Consider the following 22,063-nt stretch of genomic DNA (forward strand, 5'->3'; position numbering starts at 1 on the left):
CTTGAGCATTCCAACTCAAGTATCTCCTCTTAATCAACCCCCATGTCAAGTAGGGAATCTACTCCATTGACATGAATATCATACTCAGAAAATATAAGAAGAAGACATGATAAATTAAGTAAAATAAAGTTTTGAAAATTAATTAAAGATAAAAGTAATCCTTTGCATTAACAATCCATGAAAATAATCCAATTACCATTCTAAACAAGAATTAAGAATATAGAATAAATAAAAGAGTAAGTAAGGAAACAAACTAGATAGTATCTTCAACGGAGGTGATGACTCTTCAAAATCCAAAAGCAAAAGGATAAAACTAATGAACTATGAATGTAAAGAAAACCTAGAGGAAGAGTAGTTTCTCTCTAGATTCAGATCTAAAAACCTAAAAAACTATCCTAATGAGAATGTGTGAATGTGTATCTTGAGTCTCTACATGTTCCCTGGCTTTATTCTGTGTTTCTGAGCAAAAAACTGGGTCAAAACACGGCCCAAAATCGCCCCCAGTGTATTCTATTAATTCTGCAGATCGCACATGTCACGCGTACGTGTCGATCATGCGTGCGCGTCATTTGGCGAATTTTCTTGTCACGCGTACACGTCGTCCATGCGTGCGCATCTTTTGTGCAGACTCCAATCCACGCGTATGCGTCAGGCACGCGCACGCGTCGCTGCAAATTTCTCCATTCCGCGCGTTCGTGTGAGCCATGCGTGCGCGTCGATGCTCGCTGGTCATCTCCTTAGTTTCTTGTGTTCCTTCCATTTTTGCAAGCTTCCTCTCCATTCTCTAATTCATTCCTGCCCTATAAAGCCTGAAACACTTAACACACAGATCACGGCATCGAATGGTATAAAGGAGAATTAAAATATACAAATTAAAGATCTCTAGGAAGCAAGTTTTCAACCATAGAATAAAACTAGGAAGAAAAATATAAAATCATGCAAATCATATGAATAAGTGGGTGAAGGCTTGATGAAACCACTCAATTAAACACAAGATAAACCATAAAATAGTGGTTTATCAACCCAACAAACCTATCCTGTGATACGTTTGCACACCTGCTAAAGTTAGAGGCGTAACCATCAAGAAACCTCAATACTCTAATCCACTTACATACATTTTGTCACTGTTCCTTTGTTAGAGCGAACACCGCCTTCAGTTTAGCCCATTGCTCGTTGTCAAGTCTCTTTAAGTTTAGATTTGGCTGCCTACAAATGTACACCAAGTCTAACCTTGTTGTAACAGCCCAGACCACCCACTAGCACGATATTGTCTGTTTTGGCACACAAGACCTCACGGTTTTGCCTTTGACGATAGGGATGATAGCCAAAACCCCCCACACTCACTCGTCAAAACGCGTCATGCTAGGGAGAGGTATCAACATCCTTATAAGGCATGCTTCGTTCCCCTCCCCAACTGATGTGGGACCTTACAATCCACCCCCCTAAGGGAGCCCAGCGCCCTCGCTGGCACATCGATCCGGGCTCCGACTCTGATACCATCTATAACAGCCCAGACTACCCGCTAGCATGATATTTTCTGCTTTGACGAGCGAGTGTGGGGGACTTCAGCTATCATCCCTATCGTCAAAGGCAAAACCGTGAGGCCTTGTGTGCCAAAGCAGACAATATCGTGCTAGCGGGTGGTCTGGACTGTTATACTTGTCGTTATCCTTTGTTTGCTCATTGTCAATTACTGTGTGCATAATGTTATCAAGCACATTTTTTTTCAATGTGTATTATGTCAAGACAATGTCGAACCAAGTTATTTTTCCAATAAGGAAAATCCCAAAATATGCTTTGTTTAGTCTAATTATACTCCATGTCATATCTCAGAGGTCACAGACTTGCCCCGTTATCGACAACCCTTGGTATTCTATTGATACGTTGACAAACTTGCCTATACCCAATCTCACAAGTGCCTATTCGTGTTCAGTTTTATTCTTTTAAAACGAGTTCTTGTTGCGCCGAAAAGGATAATCCATATCTAGAACCTTCTATAGCAATCAAATCACGAATTCTTACCACTGCTTGTCAACCAAAATGCCTTTGTATCCTCCATACAAATGGGATATGCCATTCTTCCTTGAGTTGATCAACCTGACATCCCGTATGCAAAAAACTCGTTAATGGTCCACATCAACGCAACATGTAGTTGAAAACTTGTTTTCGTCGAAATATCATATATTTCTACACCATGGGTCCACAACTCCTTTAACTTATCCACCAAGGGCTGCAAGAAGGCATCTATTTTGCATTTTAGATTGTTGGGACTAGGTATGATGCAAGTTAAGAACATGTATGGGTCCTTCATGCAAATTTCGGGACTCAAGTTATAAGTTGTCACAACTACAGACCAACAAGAGTATGTGTTACCGAAATTGGAATTCAGTGCAAAACTTTCAGAGCACAATGCTAGTCTAACATTTTTAAGCTCACTTGCAAACGTAGGATGTACCCTATCAAAATGCTTCCAAGCTTCTCCATGTGACGGGTACGTCATAATTCCATCTTCTCTCTTATTGGCACTATGCCAGGTCATGTGCGTTGCCGAACTCTCGATGCATGCAATCGTTTTAACCTAGGAATTAAGGGCAAGTAATGCATCCGTTTCATTGGAACTCTCTTTAACCATCGTTTATCGATTTATTGTCTCTCAACTTGAAACCTCGGTGATTGACAAAATCTACATTCAATTAGGTCTGCATCCCTCTTGTAATACAGCATACAACTATTTAGACAACAATCAATTTTCATTGAATTTAAACCCAATTTTGACACTAACTTCTTTGCTTTGTAGTGGTTTCAGGAGATGCCAGTGGTCCTGACAGGTACCAGTTTGTTGCAAAGGGTGGGACACTTATCAAAAGAATCTTGGGTATGATTTGACTCTGATTTAATACTCATTATTCTGACACATGCTGATAACTCCGAATGAATGCACCTCTCGAACAAAAGTTTCGACGCAAATTCTAACAGATGGTAAAATCTTTTTGCCTCTGGATTAGGCTCTTCTTCAACATCTTCTAATTTCGTAACATCCATTGCATCAAACACGATCTCGTTGAATTTCTCTTGATTATCCTCCCAATTCATTTCTTTCGTGTTTAGTTCTCTCACCAACCGAACCCTAGTTGATCGACGATCGGACCTATTGACATTTGAGGCAAACTGGTTAATTCCATTCTCGTCCACTTCTCTGTGTTCCATCCATATCCAATACCTATCCTTGAACCCATTATGATAGAGGTGAAGCGTTATATATCCACAGGCCCTGCCCACTTAGTCAGCCGACACTTATGACATGGACACCTAGATACCCCTTTAGATCTAAACGGTTTCATGTTGAAGTCATGCACAACAAACGCATCAACTCCCTCAAAGAATTCAGTTTTTAAACCCCCCGGTCCACCATTATCTCTATCGTACATCCATAAACGATGACTTAGAAACATATTGCAATACATGCCCTAGAATTCAACCAAAAAACCAACTTATTTAGATTTTTAGGAAATTCGGCAGAGTGTACCCTATAATTAGAACTTCCCGCCAAATAAATTATCATTTATGAAACCAAACATGTTGTAAACAATTTAAACGATAATTCAGTAGAACTTCTCCTTAATTCAGCGACATCCATCAAATAAATATAACAGTTTTCACAAAGGAAATAACTGCAGGCACAAATTATAACATACACACATTCAATAAAACAACAATTCCTAACCGTTCTAGTACACAACCTCTTATAACTCCACAATTTTCTAGCAAATAAGGGTTTTGGAAGGCGCCACTCCGCGACCTTCTCCCACTTTTGTCCTAGAGAGAGAGAGAGAGAAAGAAAGAACTCGCACAAGTGAGGGGGAGGCTTCGTGTTTGAATTTAGCCCCAATTTTACTGTCAAAAATTTTTGTCAGACTAATCTGACGCTACATCACCTAAACGGCGCGTTTCATTAAACCATCAAACCGTAGAAATTTTCCAACGCTAAAACCGATGGTAATATTGGTGCGCGTGACTTCCGTTTTTGCGCCAATAGTTACCATCGGCTTTAGCGTTGGAAAATCTACCAACTACTAACTCTCAACTACTTATCATTACTCTAACACAACTAATTATTATTGCTCTAATACGCTCCCACAAGCTGGAGGATGAAAAATGTCAAGAACTCCTAATTTTGAGAGATTAAGATGAAAGAAATGAGGGGATAATGGCTTAGTAAAGAAATCAGCTAATTGTCCTGAAGAACAGACAGGAAGAAGTTTCATCATTCCAGCTTGAGCCTTTTGACGGACCAGATGACAATCAACTTTCAAGTGTTCAGTTTGCTCATGAAAAATAGGATTTGCTGTAATGTGTAGAGAGCTCTGATTATCGCAGAAAAGAACAAGAGTGCGATAAGTTAGAATTTGAAGAAAATGCAACATATTGATCAACCATTGGAGCTTACAGGTGGTGTTTGCAAGAGCCCAATATTCTACTTCTGTTTAAGACCTATCAACAGTGGATTGCTTCTTTGCTTTCCAAGAGATCAAAGACTTTTCCAAAAAGAAGCAATAACTAGTTAAAGAATGATGAGTATCTGGACAACCCGTCCAGTCATAATAACTGAATCTACATATATATATGAACAGAAGAGTCATGAAAAAAGAAAAGGCCTCTGCCTGGATTAGACTTCAAGTATCTCAAAACCCGATTTGCTACACGAAAATGGAATTCAGTAGGAGAAGCCATGAATTAGATAAGTTGTTGCGTAGCTTATGAATTAGATAAGTAGTAAGATAGAGGAGGCGGCCAACAAGACAACGATAAATTAAGGGATCAAGAAGCAAAGGGCTATTGTCCTGATACAACTTTATAGAACTGTCTATGGAAACAGATGCTGGTTTAGCACCCAACAAACCAGAGTCTTCCAATAAATCAACACAGTACTTTCTTTGAGATAAAAAAATTTCTTGAGCAGAATGAGCAACTTCAATACCCAAAAAATATTTAAGAATACCCAAATCTTTGATTTTGAAATACTGATTTAAAATAGATTTAATGGCAGCCCTCTCAGAAATAGAATTGCCAGTAAGAACAATATCATCAATATATATTAAGTTGGTTAGGAGTGCGAAGTATGACGAAAATAGTAACCGTCATTACCCGAAGAGTGAAGATGGATAGGGCCAGAGTCTAGCACTTTGTCCATTTAAGGTAAGGTTTTAGGGTTGGCGAAACTCCCCGAGATACGGAGATCCCTGCGGGGACTGCCCCGAATGGAGATCCGACTGTGGAGAATTTTTTTTGCGCGGATGAGGACGGAGAGAAAAATTACCCCGAGGCAACCCTTCTTCAATTCATAGATCCTTAGCGTTGTCTATACTCCATCTAACCTCTCTGTAGTCACCTCCTAGCCACTCTCCCGTCTCACCGCATTGTCACCCCTCACCGTTCCATCACCCTCACTGCGTCGTTCTCTATATTCATGGCGTTCCTTTCTACAACTCTATCGTCGTGTTCATTCTCCTCACTACTACCGCGTCCCCCACCTTGTCCATTGCTCTGTGTTCTGGCTCGTCGTGGCGTCCCCCACTGCGTCATTTTGAAAGAAGTCACCATCGTGTCGTTTAGACTTTTTGTATAAAATCTTGCTATTTTTGTATAGGATAGATACTTTCAGCTCTATTCCTATGAAAATTAATAATTGATTAAAGTATCGTTTTTGTCCCCAACGTTTGGGGGTTGACTCAATGTTGTCCTGACATTAGGATCCGTTAACAAAATTGGCGGCAGAACAAAATTGAAATGATTTTGAAACGTTAAGGACTTAAATAGGACGAAAACGTTGGAGACAAAAATGATACATAGTAATAAATTTTAATTTTATCTTTCAATAATATCAATTTTTTACTGTACATAGTATTCAATTATTTTTTAATCACATCTAAGTAAATTACACTTAATCACATTACTTTCATTCTAAATAAATTTATTTTTTTTATAATTTTACACTTAAAGTAATATAATTTTTTTATAAATAAATAAATTTTACACTTTCATTCTAAATAAATAATGTAATGTGATTAGAATGAAAGTGTAAAATTATAAAAAAAATTATAAGTAATGTGATTAAGTAATGAAAGTAAAATTACATTATTTAGAATGAAAGTATAAAATTTATTTATTTATAAAAAAAATTACATAACTTTAAGTGTAAAATAATAAAAAAGTTAATTTATTTAGAATAAAAATATAAAATTATAAAAAAAAATATAAGTAATGTGATTAAGTAATGAAAGTAAAATTACATTATTTAGAATGAAAGTGTAAAATTTATTTATTTATAAAAAAATTATATTACTTTAAGAGTAAAATTATAAAAAAATTAATTTAGTTAGAATGAAAGTAATGTGATTAATTATAATTTACTTAGATGTGATTAAAAAATAATTGGATACTATGTATAGTAAAAAATTGATATTATTGAAAGATAAAATTAAAATTTATTTTTATGTATTGTTTTTGTCCCCAACGTTTTCATCCTATTTAAGTCCCTAACGTTTTAAAATCGTTTCAATTTTATCCCGCCGCCAATTCTGTTAACGGATCCTAACGGCAGGACAACATTGAGTCAATTTTGAAACGTTAGGGACTTAAATAGGACGATTGAAATGTTAGGGACAACTTTAGAACTTACCCGAAACATTGGGGACAAAAACGATACTTTACTCTTAATAATTAGTCAGAATCATCAGAGAGATAGAAAATAAAATCTCTGCGAAGAATGGGGCCTGTGGAGAATGAGATGGGAAGCAATATTTTCTCATGACAAAAAATAAAAATAGAGACGGAGAATAAATCTGGAAGCGGGGATGGTGAGCAGGGAGACATTCCCACTCCCACCCTACCTCATTGACATCCTAAGGTTCATAGTGTTTAACTGTTAAGGACAAAGAAATTAATGACCTAATGTAGTATCCCTAAAAATGAAACGAAAACTCTACCCAGAGATGATATTTTGAATAAGTATAAATGTGGGCAATTTACGTTATTAAATTGTTTCACCTTTAATATTACGCAAATGCATTGTTTCCAATTTCAATACGCAAATACATTGTTTTACTATTTTATATAAATCGCTACAACCAGCCGTGGTTTATGTGTGTGAGTGTGTGAGTGTAAACCGCTGCTGCCAGCAGCGGTTTACGTGTGTGTGTGTGTGTGAGTGTAAACCGCTGAATGGGGCTGCCTATATAAACCATGGAGGGGCCAAATGTGGAGAGGTAGAGTGTTATTCACAAATAGAGGGGGAGGATAGTTTTGTGGCTCTGGTTCATTGCTCTGGAAAAATTCAAAAGAGCAAAAGGCATGGTGTAAAATTCACAGATAGAGAACCGCTTAGTATTTTTATCCGATTGTTGAATACATTGGCAGAGATTAAGCTAAGCATATTACGGAAGCTCGGTACCTGTGGGACGAAGTGGGTAAAAAAATTATTTTACAAGATTTCCATTGCCGTTGTGTCAACCAGTGTGAGATATGAGACCTTCGTGATCGGGTCGGATGAAGACTTGCAGGTCTTGTTTCACTGCAGGCGTAGTTTTCCGGAGGTGAGGATACCTGAGCTGCTTGCGAAGTTGGAAGATGGTGTGGATAGCTCTGGGGCATCGGCACCGAATCCTCAGTTGACCCCAGCTGGTGGTGCATCAACATCGATGCCTGTGGTAGCAGCGACAGTTCTGAATGCTGAGCCCGAATATGCTGGGGCTGTTCATGCATATATTGCTCCTGTTGTTCCTGATTTTGAATGCGATGCCGGACCGGATCGAGTTGAGAATGCACTGTTTGACGATGATTCGGATGAGGAGCCTGTCGATATTGGTGGGGACAGTGATGATGATATTCCAAGAGGTGGACGTTCAGCCCATGGAAGTTCCGGTTCTGGAACACAAGAGTACCCTCCCCACCTCTCTTCTTTGAACTTGGAAGCCATCGGCTAACACCAGAATGTAGATGCAACATTCGATGGGCAGGGGATGCATGATGGGACACCTATGACTGAATTTCAGATTGGCCAATCGTTCCAGAGTAAAGAGAAAGCCGTGTTGAGTGTAAAAGATTACAGTATTCGGCGTGGAGTTGAGTACAAGGTTATGGAGTCCGACAATCTGAAATACCAAGGGAGATGCAAGGAGTTTGGTAACGGGTGCACGTGGTTGATTCGGATAGTCATGCGGAAAAGGAAGAGCACATGGGAAGTTAGGAGGTACAATGGTCCGCACACGTGTATGGCCACATCGATATCAAGCGACCACAAGCAGCTTGATTATCATGTCATCTGTGCGAGAATCTTTCCATTGGTTCGAGCTGATGCGTCGGTGTCGATTAAGGTGTTGCAAGAGGCAACCGAGGCGACTTATGGATTCAGGCCTAGTTATCGGAAGGTGTGGTTGGCGAAGCAGAAGGCAGTAGTGCAAATATATGGCGATTGGGAGGAGTCATATGCTGATCTGCCTTGGTGGATCCTTGGGTCACATGCATGATGGAAGGTTCCGTTGCTCTACTGAAGACGTCCCCGGTTAGGGTGGGTGACCAAGTTGATGAAGATAGAGTCTACTTTCATCGGATGTTTTGGACATTCCCTCCATGTATTGAGGCATTCCGCCACTGTAAGCCGCTCGTAAGCATCGACGGAACACACCTCTATGGCAAGTATGGCGGGACATTGTTGTTGGCGATCGCTCAGGATGGTAACTCGAATATTTTGCCTGTGCGTTTGCACTCGTGGAGGGGAAAAATGCAGAGTCTTGGTCATACTTTCTTTCGAACCTTAGAAGGCATGTCACTCCACAGCAAGGTATTCTCGTGATCTCTGATAGACACAACGGCATCAAGGCTGCACTAGAGTCCCCCGATAGTGGTTGGCAACCTCCCCATGCTTATCGGGCATTTTGTATTCGGCATGTTGCTGCAAATTTTGCCCTCACTTTCAAGGGACAGGATGCGAGGAGGTGGCTGGTAAATGCCGCGTATGTGAAGACGGAAGCAGAATTCGACTATTGGTTTGATATAATGAGGACGAAGAACCCGGCCATGTGCGATTGGGCAAACAGAATGGAGTATGAGAGGTGGACACAGCACAAGGATGGGGGGAGAAGATATGGTCACATGACGACCAACATTTCTGAGTGTGTGAACTCTGTCTTGAAGGGCACAAGAAACCTACCAGTGACGTCTCTTGTTAAGTCGATATATCTCCGGCTGGAGGAGTTGTTTGTTGTCCGGGGGCACACGGCAGAGGCACAGTTAGGGTCCGGGCACCGGTTTTCACAGGCAGTAGTTAAGGCCATTGAGCATAACCTGAAGGATTCGAGGTGCTTCACCATGACTGTGTTTGATAGACATCACCTTGACTATACAGTGGCTGAGACGACACCCACCGGCAAATTCTCTTTGGGTAGCTATCGGGTTTCTCTAAGGGATCGCACCTGCGATTGTGGATACTTCCAAGCGCTGCACTACCCCTGTTGCCATGCCCTCGCATGCTGTGCGCAGTCACGGCTAGATTGGGCCACTTATGTCGATGAGGTGTACACTATATCTGAGGTCTTTAAGGTGTATGAGATGTCCTTTTCACCTTGTATTCCAGAGGGGCTTTGGCCACCATATGACGGGCCAACAGTGATCCCCGACCCGGGCATGAGAAGGGCAAGAGAAGGACGACCACGGTCCACCCGCATCCGCAACAACATGGACGAAGCTGACACCAGCCAACCTAAGAGGTGTGGCCTATGCAGGCAGCCCGGTCATACTCGAAGGGTTTGCCCTCAGCGAGGTTCTACTAGCGGCATCTAGATTTATCATGATTTAGTTCGTTTGTGTTAGTCTTCGTGATTACAAATGTGTCTGTTTGTATCAGTTATGAGTTTTAAGTCTTCTTGGTTTAAATGTTAATGTTAATATAAGTAGTTATTTATCACTTTTCTAGATTTATCGTGCTTTGTTTCCGTCATAGCTGTACGATCAATAAACATAAAGTCCATCAACATAAACATAAAGTAAAAATTGACCAAAATAATATTCATCCAACGAGAATAAACATAAAGTCCATCAACATAAACATAAAGTAAAAACTAACCAAAATAACAGTCATCCAACGAGAATAAACATAAAGTCCATCAACATAAACATAAAGTAAAAACTAACCAAAATAACAGTCATCCAACGAGAATAAACATAAAGTCCATAACCGGAACATAAACAACATAACGAGAAATGGAAAACAACAACACATGGTGCTAATCATCGCAATCATCCCGGGCTGCATCATGAAAGTCACCAAGGAGATGAGATCCTGTCCCACATCGAGCGGGACGCCTGACTCGAGTTGGTCGGGCCGCCTCCTGTCCAATGTCATCAACTGGATGGTCTAACCCAATCGCGGACTGGGGGGTGCCCCCCATGGTGAACCAAGTATCCAACGGGCTACCTGCAGGCACGTTCAGATCCACCACATACTGACCCTGATAATCAGGTGGCTGGGAATGCATCTCCGTCATATGTGGCTGGTAAGCTGCGGCCTCGAACTGCACCTTCGGCATCTGGGGCTGGTAAGACTGGCCACCAAACTGCACATTGGACGTGCCAGCATCATCCCTAATCAAATCAGCAAACTCTGCATAAAACCGTGGACTCACCAGCTGATCATCTAAATCCATAGTCATCGTCGGCGTCTCAGGCTGGGCATACATGTGAGAGCTGGGCTCTGGCATCGGAGAGTAAGATCTGCTGGTGAATGTCTCCCCTCCAGCCTCAGTCGCTGCGGTCCCACTAACTCCACCACCGAACTGCGTGGGATCCGCAGTTCTCCCACGTCTGGCACTAGACCGACGAACACGGTGATCGACCTCAGCTCTAGCCTCTCCGCCTGCATCATCCTCCTGCATCGCATCATGTAACCATCGCCACTCTCGACCGGTGTCCCTAGTACCAACAAGACGGCGTCTCTCAACACGGCGGTTATCCGGCATATCAGGTAGCTGTGATCTGCGTGGGACCTGGGACGACCCTCTCTGAAATGCCTCTGGAGGTATCTGGGTGCCTCTAAGATCCGCGAATGCTGCCCCCGGGCTAAGGAACCACTGAGCCTCGCGGTACCACCAATCTAGGTAATCAACAGATGGGCCAGGATCTGCCACTCGCTCAATGGAAATGACTGCATCAAGTCGGTTCCCCCAGTGCAAATGTCAGACCTGATAGTAATGGAGGAACCACCTATCTCCTCCCCTCCCGTCCTTAGCATGCAGCCAGTCTACGTTCAAAGCATCCTCGGGGATATGCTGTACTCCACCTAGCTGTGGAACAACCCTGTCAACCTGATGTCATTCGATGACCACAAAGTATATCAAAGTAGTCACCGCTCGCCATATGCGACTATGCTCCTCTGTAAGTATCTCTGGATGGACCACGGCAAGTACATCAAGCGCGGAGTAGGGCTCCCATACAATCTGAAATTTCAGAACTCATCATACATTACAACAACAAGTATATATCTAGTCACGACTAGAGAGCAAACCAAAAACGAAACTCTAACTGCTATAAAACTTACATCACGAGCGGTCAATCGATCCAATGCAAGCCGATACCTTATGACCCTCTGCTCCTTTCCATCGTTAGGAGGTAAGTAGGCAGACCACCTAAATTTAAGTCATATGAGACACAAACTTAAAAAAATGCCCAAGAAATTTGTTAACATTAAAAAAGCATAACCCATACCTGGATGCCAGCGGGAAAGAGAAAACCTCAAACCCGGCCGGCCTCAAAGACGGAAACCGCCAGAATATCCAACTCTGTAGCAACTGGAGCGGGCCCGCAAGATTAGTCATATTTCTGTTCGCTACCCGACACATGCATCGGTATAGCCATGCCAAAGCGGCCGACCCCCAGCTATACCTCCCCATGTCATCAAGGTTTTCCACAAATGGCAACCACCGTATATGTACCCAGTTTGCACTCTTGTCCCCAAATAACTGGGTCAATAACAGCATCATGATGTAGGCCCGTGCGTAGATGCGGACAGTCTCCTTGCTCGCATCTGGTGGTAGCACCCTAAACCTCTCGTGAAACCATGTAAAGTGTACTGTCATCTGCTTGACCTTATTCGGTGGAGGCCGCTCACCGAATAGGTCCTCAAACCACTCCCAAGCTGGTCGGCCACCCTCCATGTATTTCTCAAACTCACCAAGACAACCACTCACAGCCTCCCCATCCACAGGCAGCCCTAGCTGAAATGCCACGTCCTGCAATGTCATTGTGCATTCTCCGAAAGGCATATGGAACGTGTGCGTCTCAGGACGCCACCTCTCAACGAACGCACTAACCAGTGGCTCATCCAACCAGAACCATTGGCTGTTTAGCCTGGCCAAATGGTACAGTCCACCCCTCTCTAAATACGGGATGATCCTTTCATGCATGGGCATATTCTGTTGCCGTCTCACACTGTATATACACCTAGTGGGCAGCACAGAACAACAAAGAAATACAGAGTCCAATTAAATTCTCCTATCCTTAAAAAAATTCCCATATCTAACTGGATACAAATATCTTAAACCATCAACAAATTCTCCTATATAAAAAAAAATTTCCTAGTCACGATAGTAAAAATAACCACACACATACTTTAATAAATAACAGCCAGAAATGTTAAAATATTATAAAGCTTTAAAATTTAAAACTTCATATCATACAAATGCCCTTACCAAACTAAAATAATTCACTAACGTCAACTATCCCTTTCCCTAAACTAAACCAACACCATGTAGCATAACATTCATTGAAGGGATTTGAAATTCACATAAGTGCTCATATTTATAACTTAACAAGAAAAACTCAAAATACTAAACCAAAACCAGTAAACTAACATCCTAGCATGCGAAGCCTAATTTCAAACTAGAGAGAATAATCTATAAATTCTAATTCGTCTACCTAACCTACCATTTTTCTGACTAACATATGCAAAGCCTAGAAAAAAATAAATGTTAACTAACCTCATCACCAATAGAACCGACAATATGCGCAACACCGTTCAGTCGGTACAGGGTCCTGCCTGCCATGATAACTCGCCAAAAGTCGCCGCTGAGATACCTCGGACCCGCTCTCAACTTGCTCTGACCTCTCTCTAGAATTTCCTCTCTCTAAAAAACTCCACAAACCCTCTAAATGCATAATCCGCGGCTACAACCACGGTTTATATAGGCAGCACACTACACGTAAACCGCTATAGCCTATAGCGGTTTACACTCACACACACACGTAAACCGCTGCTAGCAGCAGCGGTTTACACTCACACACGCACACACGTAAACCGCTGCTGCCAGCAACGGTTTACACTCACACACTCACACACATAAACCACTACTGCCAGTAACGATTTATATAAAATAGTGAAACAATGTATTTGCGTATTGAAATTAGAAACAATACATTTGCGTAATATTAAAGGTGAAACAATTTAATAACGTAAATTGTCTTTGTAAAAATACAAGATTTTTTCATATTTAAAAAAGTGTAGGTAAGATATACACTTTAATTAGTATGGATAAAATTTGCTTTTATTTTTAACATTTGTCAAATATTTTAAAATTACTCTATCTTTAATTTTTACTTTTTTTTTTACCTAATATTTAAACTTTTTCTCAGACCTTCTCTGGACTGCTATTGCCACAATCACGATCGTTGCCCTCTATCGCCACGCTAGCTTCCACCACCATAATCGTTAATGTTATTATTGTAGTCGTTCTCTTCTTTTCCATCCCGCTCCTATACTCAATTTTATTTTATTAGAATTTAATTTTCTGAAGCACATTTTTATTGCAATAAAAATTTTAAAATAATATTTATATATCAATCTCATCGGATATATTTTTTATAATAAATATTATTTTTATATTAATATTAATATTTTTCTAACAATTAAATATGTATTTTTTATTTTATTTATTAAAAATAATTTAAATATATAACTAATTAATAATAACCATATTTTTATATGAATGTTAAGAATATTTAATATATAAATAATATTTTTATTATATATATAATACAAAAGCATAAAATAAATTATAGTTTAATAGTTAGAAGTTGTCTGTAACCAAATTTTATAATAAGAAAGTACATATTTGATTCTCTATTATATCCATTTTGGTAAATAAAAAAAAAAAGTTAAACATAACCGGTAGTGACAAAAGAAAGTATAATAAGAGCAAAAATTATTAATTTGAATAAAAAGATAAAAATTGATTATATCATTCTCAATTTCATAAAGTGAGACTGTACCACACATTGTATTTAGGGAGTGGATCCTCTCCAGTGACAAAAAAACTGGATGGTATCCAGTGTTCAATTTAACCATTTATTGTTCTCTTTCTCTTATTTATTTTTGGTCTCACTTATAAAATCAAAGGTAATAGATTACACTGTATTCTATCAATTATTAAAAAAACTGGAGAGGATCCTTTTCCTTGTATTTACTAGTCACTCAAAGTTTCTGTTGACTTAAATTGACTAAAGATCTTATTAAACACGGCTTACATTAATAAAACATCATTTAATTTTGTCCAACTTCAATATGTCTCTCTAATAATCTTTGACTACAAATATGATCAAGTTTTCAAAAGACAGTGGACAGCTAAAAATTTTTCCAGATACAGTACTATGAATCCTTATTGAACAAAGCATACCAATTGCTACTCTTAGTCCTTCAAATAAATTATCAAAGATTGAGTTGAGTATTCACTCCATTAAATTTACTAGTCACTCAAAGTTTCTATTGAGTTAAAATTAACTAAAGATCTCTTATTAAACACGGTTTACATTAATAAAACATCATTTGATTTGTTCAAACTTCAAAATGTCTGTCTAATAATCTTTAGCAAATGATCAAGCTTTCAAAAGACAGTGGACAGCTCAGAAATTTTCCGGATATAGTACTATGAATCCTTATTGAACGAGGCAAATCAATTGCTACTCTGTCTTTTACACACCCTTTCTCTTCTCCGTTCTAACCCTCTCAGCTTCCCTTGCTCTGTTTTCTGCTTCTATATCCTATAAAGTTTTCACCTTCCTCTTCTATTCTTGTCATTCAAGGTACCACCATCTATCTTACACTCTCCTCATCGTTTTTCATTTTTACCATTTGATTCATTTCTGTGTGTTTCGTTTTAAAGTTTGTTCCTTTTACTTGAACATCCATGCCTAGAGATATTATTCAGTTAATAGAACTGATTTCTTAGTGAAAAATCTTCTTTTTTTTTTGGGTCCCCTTTTTCTCCCAGGATTTTAGTTGAGGTGAGTAATGAGCTTTCAGGATAAAAATGATAGCTTTGTTGAGAAGGGTATTTCAGAAGTTGAGGGAGGAAGCAAAGATTGTATTGGTAATGGCAAGAGATTACTAGAACAAGATAAGTTTGATTACTTGCAATCTTCGGTTAAGAAGTTGAAAGCCTCTTCTGAACAGGACTTGGTAGATAAAGAACCTGCATTGGTTCAATATTCTATTGAGGAATGCCAAACAAAGAGAGAAGTTGAAGAGAAGAGGTTGCAATTGCACTCCCTAGAGAAAGATATTGAGGAGCTGTGCAAAGAGCTTGAAAGTAAGAGAAAACAGGTTGGTTCTATTCAAGGAGAATTGAGTTCTTATTCCTGGGATCTTGCAATCAAAAGGAGAGAACATGGATCAATCCAAAGATGCATTGAACAGCGCCACAAAGAGTTTGAAGCAAAGGGAGATCAGTTCAATCACATGCAGAAGCTGATAGGAGAATTTGGGAAGCATTTAAGGTTAAAGGAGCAACAATATGTCAGGGAACTTGAAGCAGTGGCAATGGTGATCAATGAACGCGATGAACTTCACAAGAAGTTGTTGAGGGAACTTGAAGAGTATGATGAGCAAATTGAAGAAAAGGAATCACAGCTCCATTTGATGGAGGACTTGAGGAGAGAGTGTGAAGAGGAGCTCAAGGTAGAACAGAAAGAATTTCTTCTAGTGCTGGATAACTTTGACAAGAAAAGGGAAATGAAGGAAGAGGAACTGAAGGATCTTTCAAAGAAAATTGCTAAGTGTACAAAGGAACTTAAGACCAAAGAGGGAGAGATATATGCAATGAAGAAACTGATTGATGCCGAAGCTGAGAAGTTGCAATTAGAAAATAGGAAGTTACTTAAGGTAATTTCATTAAATGGATATCATCATGTTCAGTTGAAGGAGCTTCAGTCCAAAGAAAAGGAATTTGCAGCGCGGGTGGAAGAGCTTGAATCAAAAGAGAAGCAATATGAAGAACGAGTGAACGAACTCGAGTCAGAAAATAGGCGAATTGAAGGCAAAGTGAAAGAGATCCAGTTACAAGAGGAGGAACATAAAAGGCAAGTGGAGGAGTTTGTTTTAAAGAAGGTGAATTTTGACTGCAAATTAAATGAGCTTGATTCGAAAGAGAAGCACTATGAAGAACGAGTGAACAAGCTCAATTCAGAGAAGAGTGGAATTGAAAGCAAAGTGAAAGAGCTCCAATCAAGAGAGAAAGAACTTCAAAGCCAAGTGGAGGAGTTTGCCTTAAAAAAGGAACATTTTGATTGCAAGTTAAATGAGCTTGAATCAAAAGAGAAGCAGTATGAAGAACAGGTGAGCAAACTCAATTCAGAAAAGAGTCAAATTGAAGGCAAAGCGAAAGAGCTCGAAACAAGAGAGAAGGAGCTTAAAAGCCAAGTGGAGGAGTTTGCACAAAACAAGGAGCATTTTGAATACAAATTGAAGGAGCTTGAATCCAAAGAGAAGCAATATGAAGAACAAGTTAAGAAACTCAATTCAGAAAAGAACCAAATTAAAGGCTGGATTAAGGAGCTTGACGCAAGAGAGAAGGAGCTCGAATGCCAAGTCGAGAAGTATGCATTAAACAAGGAGAACTTTGAGTTCCAATTGAAGGAGCTCCAATTAAAAGAGAAGAATTTTGAAGGCCTGATGGAGAAGCTTAAGTCAAGAGAGAGTAAGATTGAAGAACGAACAAAAAAACTCAAGTCAAAAGAGAAGCAATTTGAGAGACTAGAGAAGAAGCTCAGATTCAAAGAGAAAAGGTGTGAAAAGCACAAGGAGATGTTCAAGTCAACACAGAAGCAGTTTGAAGCAAAAATGAAAATTTTTTATTCAAAAAAGAATCAATTTGAAGAGAAATGGAAGAAGCGTGGGCTTAAAATACTGCAGTCTGAACCGTCGAACAAATCATTGAGAGAGGAAAATGTGCAGGGTAAATGTGCTTCTGCTGTTAGTTTGTTATAAACAATATTACTTCAACTCTTTCATTAATTCTGATATTTCTACTAACCTGGTCTAATGTATTTTACTAAAATATCTTAATTCAGCAATTTGGCGTGTGTCTCTGGGTTTTAACATATGTATATATAGTGAAACTGAATGGAATTATATTGATCCCTCCCCAGTTTTCTTTTGTAAGCATTTGTCAAAGCTCTTAACTGCAAAAAGCCTTACATAGTAATTGCTTCCTAAGTTTGCTTCCTAAGTTAAGTGGTTAACATTATTGCATTGCTAGAAATATATAAAATACTAATGTAGATTTTTGTTTCAAACTATTTTTGATGGTGCTAGGCTTCTGAGTTACAACATCAGTTCAAACAATTCATTATGGTGCCTTAATACTTTTTCTTGTAAATGGCTTTTCAACTGTCACCAATGTATCTTAACAGCTCAGATTTATATTCTATGGTGCCATAACACTTGATTTGTTATGTTTTTTTTTTGTGTTAAGAGGGATTAAGTATCTGCTAGCTAATCATACTTACTGCTAACATGCAGATAATCAATTAAGTCGCGGCAGCGATGCAAGAAGTTTCGAGCTTTTCTCAAATGATGAGCAAACAGATTTTCACAAGAACATTTTAGTTTATCTGCAGAGTCAATCAGATCCAGCAGAACTAATTTTGGAAATAATGAAAGATCCAATGCTTCCATTTTGTGGCCAGGGAGATCATAGCCACATCTTTCTGCTTGAACAGCTAATGAGAATCTCCCCAGTCATTAAACCTCATGTTAGAGAAGAGGCAATGAAGTTTGCACTTTATTTGAAAGCTAGCATGAGAGCAAGTACTGAAAATTCTTTAGTAGTTCTTGGTTTCTTGATGATTTTGTCAATTTATGGATTAGCTTCCTCTTTTAATGAGGATGAAGTATTAAAGTTTCTCCAAATTGCTGCTCGGCACAAGGAAGCTGTAGAGCTGTTTCGGATTCTCGGTTTTGTGAATAAAATCTATGGTAAGTTAATTTAAAACTGTCTTGCTTAGTAGAGCTTTTGTCATTTTTTGATTCAAAGTATTTCTGATATGGCATATGATCATATATATCTCAAAAAATGTAGGATATGCCTTGTTTCTGTTCCCCATACTTGTTTCTTTAAAATTTACTAGTGGAAAATATTTTTGAAGAGATTGCACAACTCTTGTGTAAATTTGATCATATGAAACAGTTGTAGGGAATTTGATGGACTCTACCTTCTTACTATCTTCTATTGTATGTGTTTTCTTAAAAGTTCTCTATTCACCTCTAAGAATTTTTAATTGCATTAGTTAAGACTTCTGCTAGATATTGGTGCCATGGGATTTTTCTGCATCTAACAGGTTTTGTTGAGAATCTCATCAAGAATCAGCAGTATATTGAAGCTGTCAGATTCATTTGGGCATATGGGTTGGCTGAGAAGTATCAATCAATTCATCTGTTGCAAGCACATGTGAACAAAGCAATGTTGAATTGTGAGAACAATTACAAGGAAAACAAGTCCACTGAAACTAAGGTTTCTTTTTTCATGTCTTTTTGTTGCTTTTTTTTATTGTTTATTCTTTTTCTTCTTAGCATGGTAGTGACATGCTGAAACTGAACTTCAGGTTGAGTCCACAGATGAAAAAATTTCAAGCCTGAAAACTGTTCTGCAGTTCATCAGAGAGAACAACATAGAATGTAAAGAACTGGTTGAGGAGGTTGAAGATAACATTGTTAAGCTAAAATGGCATGTGGTAAATACTGTCAAGGCCAACCATCCAAAGAGTTACAAGAAAAGGTGCTAGTTAGGGGGTGTAAATAATAAATATACATAAATACTAAAATGTTAAGGTTGAGTTTTCAATGCTCTTAATTTTTTAGATGTTTAGACGTGTCTAGAATGAAAAATGGACAAAACAAAAGGTAATGATATAAAATTTTCAGGGTAAATTTCATCTGTTCAATTTTTTTCTACTTATCTTTCTTTTTTTTCCTTTAAAAAAAAAAGAAAATTTAATTATTCTTTTGCATGTTGGTTTATGGAAAAGTTTGTGATGGCCTAATAGCATGCTTCATTCGTCTAATTCAATGCAATAATGTTTTTAACATACTAAAAATTTAGTATCTATTGACACCTATCAAAATGGAAATGTGAGGATGATAACAAAATGAAATAACAAGAGTTGATGTCTAAATACATACCAAATTTTTGTGTAAAAACCTAAAAAATAGAATTACAAAACTACAATACATAATAAATTTTTTAAATACTAAAGTTTGGCAATAAAATTTTTCAAAAATGTGTTTGATAAATTAAATTGATATATATTTGTAGCTTTGAGAAGTTTAGGATGCTTTTTAAAGTATTTATGTAAGTGTTTTTTAAAATTAGTTTGTATTTATTAAAATTAAAAATTTAATATAAATATATATTTTAATAAATATTTAGATTTATCTTAAATTATTGATGTCAAATTTTATTTACCATCAAATTTTTCTTTCTATTTATATCTATTATGATCATTTTGAATTTTAAAAGATATTTTATTAAATACAATTGTTATTTTATAACTTTACTAAACATTTATCAAAATACTTTACTTTATGTTCTATCTGTTTAACATATTTGTCCCAAAACAAAGGATTGCTATTTCAATGTAATATTAAACAACACCCTTAATTTATTATGATAATTAAATAATACTTATATATTTAAGAAAAATTTATCTATTCAATTTCTGTTTTGTACGTACTACGTAGATTATTTTCGTTTCTAAACAAGACTTATTTTCAAACTATGCATGAAATGGTTTCACTATGATATAGTAAATATTTAGAGTAAATTACTAAAAATAAAAATAGTACTTAAAAGTTTATATCCGACAAAAATAATTCTAAAAGATACTAACAATAAATAAATTACCGAAAGATTTAAAAATGTGACAAAAACAAAAAGATATGAAATATATATTTTAAAAAGAATTTTAGAGATCATATTTTGATACAAAATTTTACAAGTATTATTAGAAAAATAAAATTTTTTTATTCTTAAATTTTGGTAATTTTATCTCAAGTGAATTTTTTTAAAAAATTATAAATAATTATATTTTTTAAAAAAAATAAAAGAAAAACTCTACAGATCAAATTTTGTTCTAATTTTTTTGTGTATTTTCTAAATATTTATTCAAATATTGCTACAAAGTTTTGGATCAAATACATAAGTCGTTTATTAAATATAAAATTTTTTTGTCACTTATTAAAAAAATAATATTTATTAGTTATTTTTGTCGTATTTTCAAATTATTTAATAATCATTTTGTTAATAACATTTTTTAAGTGTCTTTTTATTAATACTTAAATTTTTTGAATACTAAATTAGTAATTAACTCTAAATACTTAAGAGAAATTCTATTGATACTAATTAATAGTATTTTTAAATAATATTGTTTAGTTCTTTGTTATTTGTCGTTTTTGTTAAAAGACGAAATATTTTTTTAATAAAATTGTCTTGTTCTTCGGAAAAATAAAAAGAGACCGAATTGAATGTTTATACGTTTTCTTTCAAAACATTTTTTTCTTTCTCTTTTAAATAAAAAATTTATTATTGATTATAAAAGGGTCAAAGTCTCAAAGATAATTTAAATATTCACTGTATTCATTAATTAAGAGTTATTGAAAAAATATCACCCATTTCTTAAAAAAAACATACTTTATATTTATAAAAAGATAAAAGATTATGTAATATTATATAAATATATATTTATTTTTGTCATTACTAAAAATTAATAAAAAAATTTAAATAAGTAATTATATTTGCTCTTATTTTTTAGGGTATGTTAATCTAGCTTATTTTTTGTAATAAAAAATAAATGTATATTATGCTTTGATATAGATGTGGAGTGTGTTATTGTCATGTGGCGGCTATTTTTTTAAGTTAAAAGTAGAGAAATTGGAGAGTCTAATTTCTTTGTTGTAGAAAATAAATACCAATAAGATCGTCCAAATTGTTTAGACAAAGAAGATGTTCGCATCTGAAGAACTCAATTCAGTAGGTCTGATGTGGGCTTTCATTTTTTCTTTTTTTTTTTTGAGATTATGTGTTTCTAAAAAAATTGAAAATGTATAATTTTAAATTGAACCGTTTGAATTGTGTGTATATATACACAGTTTCTCTTTGTGAAATGTCAGTATTATAAATTGGACTGTTTAATTTGATAGGCTACATACGTAATAGGTGGCATGATGCACAAATTAGACAGTCTGATTTGTGTATCTTAACTAGACCATTCGATTACTCTTTCTATCAATATGAACCGTCAGATTAATGTTACTATTTTTCCATAACAACGTTAAACATGCAACACTCTAATAAGTAATAACATTACATTATTCTACTCTCATTTTTATTTCAAAATTAAAAAGTGACATTAATCCTTTTCAAATACGTATCAATTTTAGACAACTCTATCTAATATTATTTCTTGAGATATTTACCCAAAATAAAAGAATAAAAATAATAATAATAATAAAAAAATTAAAAAACAAAATATAACAGAAAACTAGGAGAATGGAGAGAGTAGTAATATAACAATAATTAATTAATAAATTTTAAAAATATCTCTTTTTCATCAACACATAATTAATATAACTATAATAACAATTAACTTATTAACTACTCAAAATATATTAAATTTATTTCAAAAAAATCTCATAATTATATCTTGAGCATTGTTCTTTTTGTTTTTCACCAGCCAGAGTTTGTGC

General features: G+C 36.6%; 2 protein-coding genes across 4 annotated transcripts; both read left to right on the forward strand.

Moving 5' to 3' along the window:
* The first annotated feature begins 8,524 nt into the window (after positions 1-8,524).
* On the forward strand, positions 8,525-9,837 carry LOC107626721 (uncharacterized). The gene is made up of 2 exons (XM_016329621.1): positions 8,525-8,732; positions 8,786-9,837. The coding sequence occupies exons 1-2, from the start codon at positions 8,525-8,527 to the stop codon at positions 9,835-9,837; spliced, it is 1,260 nt and encodes a 419-aa protein (XP_016185107.1).
* Positions 9,838-15,024: 5,187 nt separating this feature from the next.
* On the forward strand, positions 15,025-19,236 carry LOC107626722 (uncharacterized). 3 transcript variants are annotated; one of them, XM_088504709.1, is made up of 5 exons: positions 15,025-15,126; positions 15,315-17,276; positions 17,843-18,298; positions 18,661-18,833; positions 18,925-19,236. In XM_088504709.1, the coding sequence occupies exons 2-5, from the start codon at positions 15,335-15,337 to the stop codon at positions 19,102-19,104; spliced, it is 2,751 nt and encodes a 916-aa protein (XP_088360835.1). In that variant the 5' UTR covers positions 15,025-15,126; positions 15,315-15,334; the 3' UTR covers positions 19,105-19,236. The 3 variants fall into 3 exon arrangements, with proteins under 3 accessions (XP_088360835.1, XP_020970980.1, XP_088360836.1); XM_021115321.2 differs by having other exon boundaries at positions 15,031-17,276; XM_088504710.1 differs by lacking the exon at positions 18,925-19,236 and having other exon boundaries at positions 15,031-17,276; positions 17,843-18,764.
* The last annotated feature ends 2,827 nt before the right edge of the window (positions 19,237-22,063 follow it).

This window comes from Arachis ipaensis, chromosome B2 (assembly GCF_059453495.1).
Source record: "Arachis ipaensis isolate K30076 ecotype BB chromosome B2, ASM5945349v1, whole genome shotgun sequence".
Taxonomy (NCBI): domain Eukaryota; kingdom Viridiplantae; phylum Streptophyta; class Magnoliopsida; order Fabales; family Fabaceae; genus Arachis; species Arachis ipaensis.